Genomic DNA, 17,938 nt, shown 5'->3' on the forward strand with positions numbered 1-17,938 from the left:
TTCCAGCACAGACAAACCCTCCAGCTATCATAACTCACTGGCTTGAAAAGGTCATTAGCACTCTGTCTCATTTTGCTGGGAGAAGGAAGAGGCAAATTCATGGCCATGACATGAAAATTTGCCCTTGTTATTGCTGTGGGACGACCTGATCCCTGAAATCCTACACAAGACATTCTGAGGGACATTTTTTGTGAAATAACAGCAAAATCCATCCATCATGATAGTCATCAATCCATCCATCCTGCAGCCCCAGTGAGTGCTGCAATAGCATCAATGCAAAATACACAGAACTTCAGGCCCTGCTTTCTCACCTTCTTTCTACACTTCCCTACCCAACTATTTTCTTCTCCTTCTCAGACCAGCCTGGATATGTGGCACCAGACACATGATGCCTGCACTCAAAAAATAAGCTGCAGTGGGAAGCATTTTGTTATCCGTGTCTCTGATCTTCAGAGGAATACCCCACTGTGCAAGCTGGACCATAAAAGGAATCCATGTGTAGCCAGTGTTTAGAAAATCCATCTCCTTGTCTTTCCCAGCTCTGGTGCTGCCTTATTAAGACACTGAAGTAGTAGCTGCTGGAGAATCTCGGGAATGATCCGAGCAACAGTGCCCAGAGCAAGCTTGTCATTTCATGTAGGCTGAAAATGAACCTGAGAAAGCTGTGAGGACTGTTCAGCTTGGTGATCACAGGCTAGTAAAAGAAACCTATTCTGAAGAAACTACGTCATCTTTTCCTGTGGAAATACACACCATTTTCTTTTTTTTTTTTTTTTTTTTTTTTTATTTCTAACTAAACATTTTCTATGTGGGAAAAAGGGACAAAACAGACTGCAGGTTGAGGACCTCATCTTGAGGCATGGCATGATGTGATATTCCAATACAGTGGTATAATCATCTCATGAGGAGACACAAGGACAAAAAACCCCTTCTGAATATGGATTATGGAAAGGGCTTTCCTCTCCAGTCTCTTCTGTGTTCTGGTCCTCTGAGGAGATGATAACACTGAAAATGGGAGGCATGGAGGCAGCCTTTTGTGGTGTCTCACATCCCAGCTGCAAGCTTTTCTGTGAAAATTCAATGGCTAAGTTTTGAGTAACAATTTTGGAATTCAGGTTAAGATCAAAAACAAATTTGTGAGGTTTCCTGCTTGTTGTTTTTCCCTGCTCCCAAAAAGTCCATTTTATTTAAAGCCATTCATACCACCATATTTCTTTTCTCTGCTTAAAATAAAATAAAATAAAATAAAATAAAATAAAATAAAATAAAATAAAATAAAATAAAATAAAATAAAATAAAATAAAATAAAATAAAATAAAATAAAATAAAATAAAATAAATAAAATAAAATAAAATAAAATAAAATAAAATAAAATAAAAACAGATGGAAATAGTTTTATTCTTTATGTTAAGTAAGCATTCTGCTCTGGAGCCAACTTCAGCCCTCTATCTTTCTCACCATTGTAATTATAACACTGCCTTTCAGAAATTCCCACGATTGATACACTGAGTATCTGATCTTCTCCCTATCACTAGAGGGCTGACAGTGTTATAAATGAAACCAGCTTGCTCCTGTTAACACTGTCTGCTCATTGGAACTCTGCTCAAAAGAACCTCCCAACCTCAAAACACATATTTCTCCAAATTAAGCTATTACACATAGGAACCTGTCTTGTGGTAGGAAGATATGTCTTGTGAACACACAACTGCCTATGTTCTCAGTGACTTTAGAAGTGTATCACAGCTACAGAGTCCTTGCTTGTGCACAGAAATAGCAGAAAACTACCTCAAAGCTGGTTTGAAACCAAGTGCATTAAATCTGTGCAAACGTCCCAGTGCAAATGTGAGTGTGCTCACCCTCCCACTGTGCTGTTTCACAGTATGACCTGCCTTGAGAGAAGCTCAGCTGACAAGCAGTAAATCGAGTCATGGTGATTTGGTTTCCTTCCACTCTGTGCACTTAATTGGCTTTAAAATTTGCTATGATACGTATGCATCAGGTCAAAGAGGTCTCACTAAGAAGGGAGTACTTGCTCAATTCAATTATCAATCCATATACCAAAATGTTGCCTACACCAAAATGTGGTCTCAAGCTGATGGAAGAGGGAAGTAGGAGTATGGAGAAGTAACTTAACCAAACCCTTGAAGAAGCTCTGCTTTTAGGTACCAATTTAGAGCACCTCTTCTGGTCTCAGAACAAGAACCCAGTCTACCTAGAAGATAACCTTTGCTAGAGCAGTCCTTGCTGCCTGCCTAAATTATGCCTGCATTGAAAGTGGGTCACAACCTACCTTAAAGGAAACTGAGGCATGTTTTTAGAAAAATGTTAGAGGAAAAAAAACCCAGAAGACAAAATCCCAAATCAAAAGATAGTCAAAACTTGCTGTTGAGTTGCAGCCTTCCCTTGATTTTCTATGTCAGCATGACAAACTTGCTGGCCTTTTATTCAGGACTCTCTAGCAAAGACTATTAATAAGCAAGTTTACTTGGACCAACCAACAAGTTTCAACATAAAAAGGAGCAAAACAGCATCTATTTATATTTCCTTAATGTCAACCTACATGAAGTTAACCTTCAACTATCACATACACTACCCACTGGTTTATACTTTCCAATAAACAAAAAGAAATGCATCCTGCTTACTTTTCCACTTCCCATCACCCTTGCTACTCCCCAGGAAGAGAATGGCTCAGCTGCAGCACCAACACAACTACTTCTCCTTCTAGTCTGTAGCTGTATCACGGTGTTGACATGACCCTCGGGTCAGGCTCCGTGCCAGCGTTCCTGGGGACTGTGCTGCCACCAGGCTTCCTTCCGAAGGTCTAGGTGCCCACTGACCTTATTTCTGGCCAGGAATATATCCTGAGCTGTGTACTGATGAATTAATTTGTCCAAGAAGCACTGCCACCCGATGAGTTCCTTCATGCTATGAAAGACCTTGATCATGCAAGCACAATCTGCTGGCAAGAGGGTTTTTCCTCATTTAGCACGAGCTAATAAGTAGGTTATGATGAGAGAAATTAAGCCGCTGATAAACATTTATCTTCAGTAATTAAAAACTTGTTTAAAGGCACAAAGCCAAAAAATGCAGAAGCTAATTGACCAAATGAGATGCTTCTTCAAGTTGAAATCAGTTTGGGGTTTCATTTGCAAATCACATTTTTCCTCTGTGGTTCTTTGAACTGAGCTGTGAAGGGATGGCTTTGCCCGGGCTGCCAGCAATCTGATAGTGTTTACATAACTCTGCTTATTCGTGTGTAAAACTTGTTAGCATTTGACTTTATTTTATCTATTATCCCTGCAAACCAATTGGCCTCAGCTTTTTAAGGGGAAATCTCATCTTCTGATTGTCTAGTTTAATTTCAGATATTAGATCATAAAGACATTAATAAAATGTAAACTCACACTGAGAAGCAGATGCTCCTAGAAATAGTCTGGCTAAATTTATTTTCATGTCATTCCTTAGAGACTCTTACAGCTGGCCAATAACTGCAATTTCTCTCATGTCTGATAATTTCTACCATTCTGAACCCAGAATGCCCTGAAGATTAGTAACATAATTAAGCAATAAGTTCAATAATATTCTTGTTCTCTTAGAAGAAGGCATTTAAATGTAATGACTAAGAGATACCATTCCAAGTCTGCAAATTTGCAGTTTTAAAGGTTGACATTAGTTCTTCTTCTGTCCAGACTCTTGCAACACACATATGCAGCCTAGAGAGTATGTTACTGGAGGTAAATATATCAAACATATTTGCCTGCAGAGTATTCTTTAAAACTTTTCCTAAGACACAGGGATGTTCAACCATCAGCTTCTTTTGTATGGGAATAATACAGTATTCCCTTTGCTTTTCTTTAAACTAAATGAAATTTGTTGCCAAGCATCACTATTAAATATGAGTACTTACTGAGTCAAAAGAAGGGTTAATGTAGATTTTTCAGCTCACTTATTTGTAAGCACATGCATTTGTGTGATGAGGTAAACGTAATCCTATGGCGTGAGAATGCTTTATACAATGAATTAAATTAACTCTGCCACTTGCAGTAGTTGTGGGTATCAGGCACATGGCAAATGATTAAGCAATTGAGAGCTCAGCAACATACTTATTGTCTAGGAAGAAATACAGAAATATTGGGATTTCCCTGCCTAACAGTCTGACAGAAGTAGACCAGGGACCAAGAACAGAACTTTTTTTTACTCTGGGTCAGTTTAGAACAATGCCTTTGGTCTCTGCCACGTGGAGTTAACAGACGGTAAGGCTACGTGCCCTGCTGTGGATGGCACAGGAAGTTTGAAGGTTCTGTGTCTTCACAGCCTTAGGCCAATTTTCACTTTACACAGCTTTTTTGCATTTCAATATCTGAAGTGTTTTGTATGAGAAAATTCTGGTGGCAAATATGACTTGCACTGTTTGAGGGGATAATGGCAGAGATGCAAAAGTGCTGCAGTCTGCCCTGGCTTAATAAACTACATACTGCCAATTTGCATCTAAGATACTAAATAGATGTAATTTTTCAACCTAAACATGGCAGGAAAGCCATTGACACTTCTTTGCCCTATATTAGCTACATTTCTTTAGACTCACTATTTTCTTTATGAAGTACCTATGTTTTGCTCAAATCCTGAAAATCAAGATAAAATTCCATGTTATATTGCTCCTTGCATGGTGCTCTTTCAAGCAGGCATGCTTATCAGAATTGTCAATAATAAGCACAAAAATCTGTTTTTCCATGCCTGTGTTTATTAGATATTTAAATATCCAGATCCAGTTGGATCTGGAAAATAAGATCCAGCTCATGAGGGACATCAGTCCAGTTAAAACTAATAAATTCACAATAGAAAACAAAGGGCAGGTTTTCCCCTGGCAGTAGGTGGGTTACCTGGTTAGAGGATTGGAGGTGACTCATTTTTGGAAATGACCAATCATTTCCAAAATTCCATGGTGTTTCCAAGAGATGAAAGATGGGGCATTTTTCCAACTGTCTGGGTGTGATATTGGAGCTGTCCTCCTAAAAGCTTGGCTGGCACAGTACACCTAGTACCCAGATTACAGAGTGATTTTAACATATTATAATCCATAATCTGGATTATTATATGAGATACTAAGGAGCTGATTTTGTTGTCTGCTTAAGAATTGCAGTGGGTTCAGCTGAGTGAAGCTTATACTCTGTATGTCTAGCGCTCTGGAAGAACAAAGCTGCATTTATGAAGCACTTCTCTTGCATTTTAAAGAAAATGCAATCTGAAAAACACAAAAATTAGCCACTAAATTCTACCGAGCTTTCCATACATTTGGTTATTTCCTCCAGGGCATTTGAAATGCTGCAATAGCCAAGATTTGTTTAGTATCCACTCTCACTTGAGAGTGACTGCAGTAGAGAAGGTTTTAATGAGCTACTTGGTCATGCTTTTCTGCCTGGGTTAAGAATGAGCTCCAAAAATTGCACAAGAGAGATTCAGTGTGAAGGGCCAAAGCCACCTCAACAATCCAAATACGTCCTGTCAGTCCTGGAATTCCAGGCAGCTGTGAAGACAGGTTAACAGCTGGAGCACTCTGCTTCAATTTGTTCTCAACTCTCATGCATCTCTAATCTTATTTATTCAGTGCCTCAATGTTTAACTCCTGGGCAGAAGATGTCATGTCTTGGCTCTAGCAAAAAGTGACTGTTATGCAGAAAGACAAAAAGAAATCCCCAAAATGTTTGCAACTTCAGGATGTATGAAGTTCATGGAGAGAAAAAAACACTGTCATTTTTTTTTTTCTAGTAGCAGAAGAGGCTTGGAATAGATAGGATCACAGCCTTTAGGAGGACAGAGGCTTAACTTTGGGGGAAATTCAATTCTGAAATAAAACATGAACATTGGAAATTACATGGAACACATATGCAGCCAGCTTCTCTTATGTTCAAACATGCCCTCATTGAAAGCTTGTATTAAGGTCATATTCTCCTTTCCTCAATACAAACCTGAAATGAAGCATAATCTCTGAAAACTCTTCATAAAAACATAACCAGATGCTTGAGAACAAGAAATGGGCAACTCCTAGTGATTCAAGGAAAGGGAAAACTGAAAGTAACCATTTTTGTGTAATTCCTAAACTCTGAACTCTGTTAACATTTCTCACTAACATATACCCCATACCAGAGACAACTCCACTTCAGGAACAAAAAACAGCTTCAGAAGTTATTTGTGGTCATTCAGTATTGGTCTGACATGGACACATGCTTACCCTCACTGTCCTGGACAGTGAGAAGGACATTTTTTTACTTTCTGTGGCTGACAAAGATGACACTTCCTTGCTCTCCAGAAGCATTAAGATGCTGTGGACATAAATGTGTCCAGTGTTAACCTCTCCAGAAGATAAGAAACGTGCTGCTTCTCATTGTCCTGCAAAGATGTACCCTTCTGGTTTGATCATCTTAACTTGGTCAATCAGTCCTTTGTGTGCTACCAGAACTACAACAGGCACAACAGGAACAGCAAGAAGTACATGAAATGTCCTTCTGGTTCTCTACACACCTTCGTGGAGCCAAACTGAAATCCACTTGACTTCTTTTTCAGTTGTACCTAGTTGGGATTAACCACGTGTCTTGTTTTAGCAGAAGTTTCATTAAACAATTTACTAACCCAGGAGAATTTTAGCCTCCTGCAGGTTGCTGCCATCCCTGGCCTGTAGGATCTTTTTCTTAAAAAAAAAAAAAAAAAAAAAAAAAAAAAGAAACATTTAGCCACTGCCTTTAGAAATTAAGGCTATCAAGAACCAAACAGCTTTGAAGCAATATTTTTCTCTATGTCCTACTCATATAACCTTTTTTAGGGTGAATTTAGTCATAGTAATTACTAGTAATAATTAATAATAATAAATAACTAGTAATAGTAATTGCCCTAGTTAACCCCTTCTCTTTGCCATATTTTCACAACAGGATGGCCAACATCTCTCCTTCCTCATGATATGATCTACAATCCCTTAGGGGAAGGGCATGACACAGGGCAAAACTGGTTCAGATTCAAAGTTTAGCTTCAGCTAAATGGAGGCCAGCCTGACAATGACCCTAATACCTTCCTGAAGTCTGCAGTAGTGATGATGTGACAATGGAGCAAATTGGATCAGCTCCCTAGTATAATTTAAAAAAAAACAAACACCAAATACAAACAAAACAACAATCACAAAGTAGAAGCAAAGATTCATTGCTGGTACAATGGTAAATCAGCCACTTGTAAATTTGAGGCTTAAGTACTGAATAGACTAACCTGAGAAGTATTCTTTATAGAGTTCAAGGGGCTTATTTTTGCTCTCAATTATGCTGCAGTCAAGGAAGTAGGTGCATTGTCATTGTCATTTCAAGAAGTGTTTCACCTCAATTTTTCAGTGCAGCTGCAGCAGACTGAAGTGGACCAGCAAGACACTCAGAAACCACTACCCCTGAAGACACAAACTCTACCCAGCTCCAAGCTAAATTCTTCCAGCATCAGTTACAGCATCAAAATGACAAAACCTGATGGTTTTATTCAAGAGAACATCTTTTAGTGCCTAGGAAGAGGCACAAAGCAGCTGGTGGTATTTGTTTTTTCCCTTGCTGAAAGAAGTCAGTCCCCTGTGCTCCAATTCCACTTGGGATTGTTGCTGTCAGGTACGTGCAGCTCACTTCTGTGACTGCCCTGACACTCCAGCACAGAATGTACCCTGTGGCTGGGAAGGCAAAGCCTTCACCCAGCTCCTTCAGGGCTGCCACTGCCTAATAAATCAACTGGCTAGAATAACTCAGCTAGGGCTAAATCCAAAGGCCACTGAAATCAGTGCAAAGTTTCCCACTGGCTCCAGTCTGGTACCTGAGGGCTTTATAAAACCCATGCACAGGAGTCCCTGGGCTGCTGCCCTGCCCCTGAGGAGCAGGAGAAAGTCTTGGCTTTGCCACAGAGCAATTAAAGATGTGGCACATCCCAGCACCCCAAACCTAAGCTTTTCCTTTTTTCCCCTGACCTCACACCTGACCAGTACCCCACCAGATGCAGAATGCTGCCAGACAGGCACAACACTGCCATATTTTGTCCTGGGTTTTCCAGGCTGTGCCTGAAAAGTCTCCCCTCCTGAGGTACCTGAGCTGCTGGGCTCCTGCCAGGCTGAGCACATGCAATAAATCTGACAGCCTGGGAGAAAGCTGGACAAAGTCCCATATGTCTGCTGTTGGAAACATGCCCCCTAGACAGATCTGCAGTGCTACTCCAAACATGTTGATAGGCCTCCAGAGATCCAGACAAATATAAACAGTTTAAAAAAAAAAAAAAATCTGGCTGGACAACATTTCTGGGTGGGCACAGTGAGCCTGTGTGGGGAATCGAGAACATCTGGAATACCTTGAAATTGTAAGAATTTAAAACCAAAAAAACCCCTCTTGGTTTTTGAGTTGGTGACAATCTTTTTCTGAGTTACCTCTGCATGAACTACTAGCCACAGCATGTACCAGGGGTGAAATGCAATGTTGCTCTTCAAAAGACAAAATGTGTCCTCAGGATCCTAAGCATATGAACCCAGAATGCCAGGGCTACACAGCACAACAAAGTATAATTTCCAACAGATTTCTAATGTAAAAAAGCCCCAAAACACAAAGCCTAACACCAGACCTCAAGGACTGAACTTACACTGAGCTTCTCCAAAGATTAAATAGCTGGACATCAGTGGCTCCAGCATCACAGACACTTGGGAATCTGACAGCCCATGTATCTTCACCAATCCTGACACAGCCTTGGGCTCCCATGAAGACATGGTAGCATCAAGCCACTCTCTCTTGAGCATGTGGTGCAGGAGTCCATGCTGCTACATTTTCACCCCTCAGTCTTTCTTGGGCACAGGCATCCAACTAGAAAGATGGGCTCCCAATGTGCATTTATCCCAGGAAATGGCAAAATGCTGAGTTACAGCACTGCTGATGGGTATGGCTGCTGGCATTTCTGGCTTTACTCTTCTACTCAAAGAAGCCTAAACAGTATATAGGAGACCTGACAAGCATGTTACAGCCTACACAGGTCCATCTCTCCATCTCCCAGCAGAAATTCTTGCAACCAGTGCTGGATTTCCCACAATAAGGCTACAGCCCACTGATGGGAAGGCTGGGAAATGGCCTCTGCTCACAACTTATAAAGGAACATTTCCAACCTTCATGCTGCGCTTTAGGACTGTACAATTCACTTCATAAAACTCCTGAAAGTGTTCAGAGGAAAATCTGGCAAGCAGATTTCTGCAGCTTATGACATGTGAACATGTTGTGGTCATATTATTAAAGGCGAAGATGATCCCCAAATCCCTAAAAATCTGAATTCGCCAAAACCAATGCAGCATCACATATTCATTTGTTAATAACTGCCCCAGTGCTGCTTCCCTTCCCTCTGTGTGAACACTGCAATGGGGGCAGATGCTCAGCTCCTGCCCCACTTTGCCCTTGCTGGGGCAGGATTTGGGCGGTCCCAGCTCCTGGAGTCACATCTGAACGTGAGAGTCAGGCTCTGTTATTGTTAAGGCAAATCAAAAATAAAAAGGCCAGACTAAATTCTTTTTAAGATCCTGAGATTTTTAAAGCAGTCTTGTGACTTTTAAGGGGTCTGACTCATGGTACTTGAATGCTTGAAGCTGGCAGCAGCAAAGGGAGTACAGCAAGATTTAGCATACAGTAATTTATTGTTGAAAGCCCTCAACTGTGTGGGAAAGGGCATGGAGCACATCTGCAGTGATTAGGGAGAAAAAGGGACACAGGCTCAAGTCCTCCTCTGGCCAGGATGCCACCAAGCTAGCCTCCTCCATGAAAGCACCAGGCTAAGCCCCAACAAAGCACCCCAGACATGGAAAAACCACTTCCCATTAGCAGGATGGGATACATGTGACACCCTGGATTTCAGCTCCAGTGATGGCAAGGGCAGAGCCCAATATCCCAAACCCTTGGGGCTGTCCCTGCCTGCCCAAACCAGCCACACCACGTGGCTGATTCCCAGGTCACCCCACAGCCTCTGCTTGCTCAACAAGAGCCTGGAGGTCTTCAAAGAGAAGTCAAGTAGCATTTTTCTACAGAAATTCACACAGGGAGTTACAAGCCCTAACATCCTCCACAGACCACCCAAGGCCTCTATTCCCCACAAACCCTAAGGCCTTTCCTTTAACAGCTTTGCTCAAAGAAGAAGAAACAAAAATTAAGTCCCTCTTCAGAATTAAGTACAAAAATTAGAACAAAATGTGCTTAAACCTAGCTTTTATTTTTTTAAATCAGTGCAGTGTTAATAAGCTAAATCAAATATATTTATCACTGAAGATATTTCAAAAATAAACTGAGCCTTTCTCCCTGCTTGCACCAGTGTAAATCATGAAATTTCATTAAAGCAAACAGAACTGTACAGGTGTAAAATGGGTTGAGTTAATGAAATATCATTGACTGTATTTTTATGGTATTTCTTTCATAAATTGACATCATCATACCCACATCAAATTCTGCTCTCATTTCACCATAGTAAGTCTTTGACAACTGACAGCAAGTGGGTACTTGTTGCCCACATAAAGTGACTGCAAGTGAATAAAAAGCAACAGGCAGTACAAACACAACACCAACAGCACACAGTAATGGCAGACAATTCACACATATGCTATACTGCATATACCAAGTGTACCCCAGCTTTCAATTTATATCTTATAACTTTAACATCTATAATATCTGATACATAAATATCTGGCAAACATAATCCCTTCTGCACAGCACTCACACAGCATCTGAGGATGAGATTTCCTTTCTATGATTTCACGTGGCCATATTCCACCACCTTTGCTGTTTACATTTATCCATGTAGCAAAAGAACTGGAAGCCAGCGTAAGGAAATTAGACAATACAACCCCACAACATTAGCTAAAGCTGTTTTTTTGGCACACATCGTTAGCACAAGGACTCTTTGGAACTTCAGGCAGAAATTCTCATAGCCACTGCTAATCAAAGGCCAGCCAGCAGCACCATTTTCCAGATGTAGTAACTCACCTCTCTGCTTCCAGGCGCATTTCCTCACGCTTTTGCCTCCTGAGTTCTCTGCGGCGTTCAAAGTCATCCATGGTGGGTGTTTAAGTGTTCCAAGCTCTGGGAAGATCCAAATCTAAAAAGGAGATGATCACTTAGATGAGAGTGAAAGCACAAGGGATGCATCTAACCAACTGAGTCCATTAAGTTTTGTTTTGCTGTCTTAGCTTCGCTGTAACTATTTTCTTTTTCCATCAAAAAACTCAACTTCCTCAGTATTGTTGAGATAAACAAGATTAATGAAATGTCTTGTAGCATAAACATAGACCGTGCCTGCGTTTAGTTTCCTAGTTAAAATTAAATCAACATGCTTCAAGTAAGGACTGTATACATCTGCTAGCCACAGACTAGCTATTTGTAACGTCACAGGTCTTTTCCACTAACAAAAGCAACAATTCAGCAGGATTTTTAACTTTAAGCTTCCAATTTTTCACCACAAGCAATAAAAGCACTGCACAAGAGAGTTCTTATTTTCTTTAGCTGCACAGATAATTAAAAGTCCTGCAAAAGTTAGTCCCCGTCTGGCTATTCCCACCCCCACCTTCAGAAATGCAGAAAAAAAGAAAGTAAAGAGAAAATGAGAGGAGAAAGAAAAGGAAAAAAGGAGGGGGGGGGGGAAGAAAAAAAGATAATGAAAAGAGAAACGAGAAATAAGCCACTACTTTTAAATACCACCCAGGGGAAGTCAAACTATGTACAAATCCTGCTCAAAGAACGAAGAGTAGTAATTTTTTTTTTTTTTTTTGTAGTTGAATCCGCACGTTTTGCCCGTGCCCTACCTTCTTCTCTGTGATTTAGTCCATGAAGTATTTTCCCCTTTACAGTTCTTCATATACAAAGCCTTTCCAGCCTCGGTTTATATCCCATCAAGCCGACTATTACAGAATTCCCCTGCAGCCCCCAAACCAAAAAATGACTACCAGAAAAGGGAAAGCTGTTCTCTTTTTGTCCCTGCTTTGTTTACAGAGCTGTCAGTGGTTAGTTAAACTCTGCCTGGAATCTGGCATTTAAGGCCTGCTCTAAGATTGCTTCCTGTGCAGGGCTGGAGGCCTCAGCTTCCTCTGCAATCCCAGCCCCGGCGCTGCGCTCGGAGCATTTCCACCCCCCAAAATCCACGTTTCCCAGCCCGTCACGCCGCGGGGAAAGCCGCCGCGCTAAAACTTCCAAAAGTGCCTCGGGAGCCGCTCGCGGCTGGAGGCGAACGAAGCCAAGGTGCATTTGGGTATTATTTGAAGCGCTCTGTTTCCAGATGGAGATCGGCTTTATTTATGGTCCTGCCTGCCAGGGCAACGGCCAAGTGCCCTCCCCGTAAAATCACTGGCACCAGCAAAGCCTTGCATGGCTTCAGGGAATTTGTGGCTTTTTCTGACCCCTTTTTTTGGATTAAAACGCTGCTGAGGGCAGGGGTTTTGTGAAGGTTATTTTATTAGTTTACTTTCCCTGGGGGTGTTGTTCCTTCTGATTTGTTCTCAGATTGGGGAATTTAAATTTTTGATGTTGTTGATGTTCCTCTCATTTGTCTGGGGTTGTTTTGTGGAGATTCAAGGGAAAGATTAATTTTGCAAATCTGATAGAGACACTACAATTGCTGACGCTTACCTTTTTTTAAACTCAGTGAGACCATGTATCTAAAAAGCAAGTTGTAACAGGGGTTTTATTTGCCAATCTTGTGTTTACTCTTAGCACCAGGTACCCCTTGAAGAACCCAGAACAGCAAATGGTCCAATTTCTCCCATGAAGCATTTCCATCTCAGCCCACATGTGCAGCTAAATCTGGCCCCAGTGTCTTCACTGGAGGACCTGTGAGTTGCAGGGCTGATGTGGTTCCCCCTGGCTGGGAGACAAGGATCAAAGGAGGAACGGCACACTACAAAACAAGTTCAAAGCAGCACGCTGTGGGTTTCTGTGCAATGACAGTGTCCTCAAGAACTAAGACTGTACCAGGCATTTAGTCTGTGGAGCACAGTCACCATCAGGGATTTAAACAAAGAGTTGGTTTTAAGGACGACAGCTCACATGCTAGAAACAAGAATCCCAAAGCCTTTTCCTGCTTTGCCTCTCCAAAGCAGACATGCTTTGTTATCTGATTTACGTGCACCTTCATCACCTCCTACCCAGCCAGGCACATCCCTCTCTCCACCTCTGAAGACACACTCTTTCCTTCTGGGCTGCTCGAGGCTCTCTGCACCAACATGACCCCCATACCCTCTCCAAATATCCCAGCCCATCCTCCACTGTTGTACATGGTCCTCAGCACCACCTCTCATCTCTGAAAGCTTGAGCCCTTCCTCACTGAGGAAGTCTGAGGAGGATAATAACAACAACCCAGAACTATTTCTGTTCTTCCTCCCCTCTTTTCCTTCCCAGGAGCACTGGGGAGTTTGCCCAGCAGTGATAAGGAGTTCCCTGATACAGCAAATTTTTCCCATCCTCAGGATACTTTTCTGTCGTGCAATGAAGATCAGATGGATGGATGATGGATGGATTTCTTGGGAGGATGTCAAGGGTTTATCCCAGTGTAGTGTCTCAAAGGACTGAGGCACAGCCACTGCATGACATTCAGAAGGCTTACAATCCAAATCTCTTTCAAAAATCAGGAAGCCACTTGGGAAATGGAGCTCAGGTCAACAGTCTGACCTTTAGCTAGCAAAGCCATATTAGTACAAGAAAAGGAGTCATCAGCCAGAAGGTTCACTTAAAGAAGTCAACTATTCAGTCAACTATTCACTGTCTCCCCAGAAATGAGAAGCTGTCTTTCAGCCTCTGAGAATCACTTGAAATAATACCTAAAAATTCTTCCAATTTCCACAAAAATATGCAATATATAGTATAATGCACTTTTTTTATACATAGTTTAAAATCTGAGATTCTCAGAAGACTCAAAAAATTGCTTTACTTATTGACGTAGGTACCAATTATTAGAAGTGGCTTTTATGAGCCATTTTTTGGAATGTACACATTTTAATGCTTCTTTTTTTAAGATTATAATTGTTCATGAGTAAAGACATCCTGGGACAAAATGTAACACTCCACTGAGCTCCCCTCCAGGGCCTGCCTTCAAAGCCACTTGGGAAAGCATCTCTATGCATGACCTTTCAAGGTGTGCAAAGACATTTTATTTTTCTACTCTTTGAATGCATATTTATTTTCCTGGAACACTTATTTTTAATAACTTGGTGTCAAACCAAAAAAGTTCCATTTTCAGAAAAGAGGAATCTATCCCAAGAAAGCTGTTTCAAAAGCAATGTTTCATTCAACCTCAAAAAAGAAAAAATCCCTAGTTTTAATTTAAATATAAAATTTTAGGACTGCAAATTAAAGTGGAAAATATTTTGATATCTCAATTTTTTTTTCCAAATTATTTCCAGGTATGTTTTTTATCTAATTCACCTAGAAGACACCAATAAATTTTAAAGAAGCATAAATATATATACATTTATTGAATAAATGTGGATGTCTGAAATTATTTGACCAGTTTTATTCCCCTGGCATCCACACCTATGTGCAAATTACTGGAACGTGGGCTACTCTTAGTGTGAAAAGGTCCACCACTTAGCATTTTGTTGTTTCTACTTCAAAACAAGACCCTCAGCATCTTTTCAGCTTGTGGGGGTTTTCCACCACCGGGTTCAAAAGAGGGACCTGTGGAAGAATTTATCTGCATTGCCACATGGCTTGAATCAGAATCACAGCAAAGAATGTGCCCTGAAAATGTCATCTCTCCCCAAAAAAATCCCTCACTTAAAAAGCAATACTAGCTCTTCTCTCTCTGCACCTCACATAATGCATTTGATCTTCAGCTGACTATGGTTTATTGCTAAAATTTGTTGAGTTTTTCATTGTCATGCTAAAAAGTACTAATTTCAGCCACACTTAATCCCTCCCAGAACAAAGCACACACATGCAAATCCCACTCCCCCCTTTATGTCTCATTCCTTGACAGACTGAAAATTTTGTCTTCTTTCTTCAAGCTTTCATCCAGGTAGAAAATCAGAGGAAAGCACACAGTAATTGCAAATATGTGACAAAATATTTTACTAGTGCTTGGTGGGAATATGCTTTTTGAAAGCATACAATAAATTGGCTGAGTAGAAACATGCAACCATATAATTGTATAATCCAGAATGGAGAGCAAAGTAACCTCCTGCTCCAGCTCAGATTTAACACCCTCCTCATCCTATTCCCAGCGCTGGTTTCAGTGACAACTCAGCATCCAGAGGGTCTTAAAAACAGAGAAGCCAGTCTGGCAGCAAGCAAAATGCAACCTACTACTCAGGTCTTTAACAAAAAATGTCTTTCAAGACCTCCCAGTCACCTTTCCATATCCCTGCTGGAGCTCACAGACTGTGATGTTTAGCCTGAACTTCTAAACCAGCTTCAACCTGGCTGAGCCAAGAAACTTCAAACAAAAGCATATTCCCTGATATGACACGGCCCTGTACTGCACTGATGCCTCAGTTTTTAGCTTTTACATTTTTCACATTCTGTGCTGCTTTAGTGTGTCATTCTGAGCTTCATTTCAGGGGATGGTGAGCTCTCTGCACAGAGCAGGGAGACAAAACAACTCCTTCTCCAGCTGGGGACCAAGGACAAATGATCCAAATCTCAGGCCCAAGAACATAAACCACGTGGGCTGAAGTGAGAAAAACAAGAAGGATGAGACTTAATAATCTAAAGCTATTATTGGACAATGAACTCCAAGGTGCAAATGGATCAGAACTGATCAAAGTGAGAGCCCCCGTGAGCACTCGTGCATTTTGGGACCATTTTGGTTCGTCTTGGGTGTGGCCCTGGCTGGGCTCTTGTGCTGCCCAAGGTGGATCCATGGAGGAGATTCTTTTAATAAATCCCTGCTTTATTCTGTAACTCTGTCCAGCCTCTGTTCTAGGTCAGCCTTCACAAGGCATCATCATGAGGCTCTGTGCTGGCCATGCCTGGTGACTGCATCATACAAGCACATTCCATCTTATTTCTCGCTTAATACAACAGCAAATTTCCTAATTACTCATTCACCTGAAGGGAAGCAAGGGGATTTGGCCTAAGTTTCTTTGTGACAAGAGAAATCTGCTGAATTTCCCATTGTATCTCGAGACCTCTGCACGCTGTGCCTCAGGTGTGTCCCCTTCCTTTCTGAGCCCAGCAAGCCTCTCAGGCTGCTGAATAAAGTGAGCTACCAGCACAGGCCCATCCTGCACTACTGCAGAATCCCAGTTCTGCAGGAGCTGATAGAACTTTCAGGACCCTTCCAAGTCCAGCTACACAAAGGTTTCCCAAATGCTTGCAACTAAACATTTGACTGTGCTCTGACCTGTCCTCACAGCAGGATCAGGTGGTGACAGAAGTTATTGCCATCATTGCCTTCTTTATTTTTCTTAGTACTACCACCAAAACCACCAAATTTCTCATTAAATTTTGGCTTAAGCCAAGACTGCATGCAGCTTTGTGACTTGCATCCCATCAATCCAAGTGTCCCATTTTCCCATTTGTGTCCACCCCAGGTGGCTCAAAGCCCTGGTGTCGAAGCATGGACCTTCCAAATATCAGCAAAGGACTGGTCAGTGAGAAGCATAAAGGATATTTCACATTAGCTGGCTAAATGCCATGACATGTACAGCATCACCAAGACTACCATTGCTCTTTCTTTCTACCTCCTCCACCTCAGAAGTGAAAACATAACCTCTTCACTGCCCCTATTTGAAGCTAAAAGCAACTCAGCAAGCAACACTCATTGTCTAAATGTGACTTGTTTAATCTGGCACCCGTGAAATGCAGGTATGACAAGCATCCTACAGCAATATCTGGGAGAATTAGAGTTCCTTAATCTATCTTCAGTCAAAACAAATAAATGTGTTTTTTATTAAAATCTGTCAGAAAACATTTGGAAATTATTTTCCTTTTCCCCCTATTAATTCTGCTTTAGAAGCATTCAGTGCCACTCAGGTCTTTTAGAAACAGGCATGACTTCATTGAAATCAAAAGGTGGAGTTCAAAGGATTGATTTCTCCTTTGTCACACCTCATGCATGCTCCTTCTTTAGTCCAAGATGTTAGATATCACTGGAATCATATATAACCAACAGTAAGGCTCCATAAATTAATTTTCAATGTTCCTTTCATGCAAAACCACATCTGCAATTGTTTCTGTAAATTTGGCCAGATAGTCATGTTGACTGCAGAAAATAAACTCTTGTACATATACATATATACACACATACCCACAAACCCATATCAAGCAGTTTTGTTCCTTCCCAAACAGAATAGCTCATTTGGGATTTGAGGCAAAATAAATATATTAGGTCACATGAAGACAGTTGTATTCCGATGTAGCTGTTCCTTGTTTCACCTGACCATGCTTCTTAGGACTTAAAGGGCAATTCATCAATGGCAAACCAACCTTAGCACAAAAAAAAAAAAATCCAACTTGGGTGTTTTTTCAAGGTCCCTTTTTCAGTTCTTCCAACATTTCACTTCCAGCTACGTGTATATTTCCAAACAACTGACTCTATGAGAAGGCAGTCAATTATAAAGAATTTCATCCAGATAATCAAACCCCCATCTGTTAAAATCTCTGCTTTTGGTATGAAGTACATTTTCCATTTCATCTTTCATGGGAGTGAAAAAACCTCATATAAACTGGTGGGGGATTTGCAAACCTGATGAATAGATTAGAGAACAGTGATTATATAGAATTACACAATTCTATGTAACCACTGCAGATTTTTTGCTCATATGTCACCTGAGCAAAAATCTGCAGTGATTACATAGTATAGAGATTCGCAGGAGGTGGTTTGCAAACCAGTGATGGCCCACAGGACCAGGGTATGGTCCAGGCCCTCAACTGCAGTAGGTGCTGAACAGGTTTCACCAGCCCTGCCTCCAGCACAGGCTACCAAA

General features: G+C 41.2%; 1 protein-coding gene across 16 annotated transcripts in view; it reads right to left on the reverse strand.

The window, feature by feature from the left end:
* The window catches only part of CALD1 (caldesmon 1), a 176,451-nt gene that overhangs the window by 76,197 nt on the left and 82,316 nt on the right, over window positions 1-17,938 (reverse strand). For 13 of the 16 annotated variants that reach the window (XR_005979056.2, XR_005979057.2, XM_030263589.4 and 10 more), the window contains one exon: window positions 11,010-11,121. Coding sequence is in view for 14 of the 16 variants with exons in the window: in XM_030263589.4 (XP_030119449.4) it covers window positions 11,010-11,080 (71 nt within the window). In the remaining 2 variants the exon portion in view is untranslated. Of the gene's footprint in view, window positions 1-11,009; window positions 11,122-11,824; window positions 12,282-17,938 lie in introns of those variants that run through there. The other 3 variants (XM_030263591.4, XM_041713702.2, XM_030263580.4) reach the window with 1 other exon arrangement.

This window comes from Taeniopygia guttata, chromosome 1A (assembly GCF_048771995.1).
Source record: "Taeniopygia guttata chromosome 1A, bTaeGut7.mat, whole genome shotgun sequence".
NCBI classification, from domain to species: Eukaryota; Metazoa; Chordata; class Aves; order Passeriformes; family Estrildidae; genus Taeniopygia; species Taeniopygia guttata.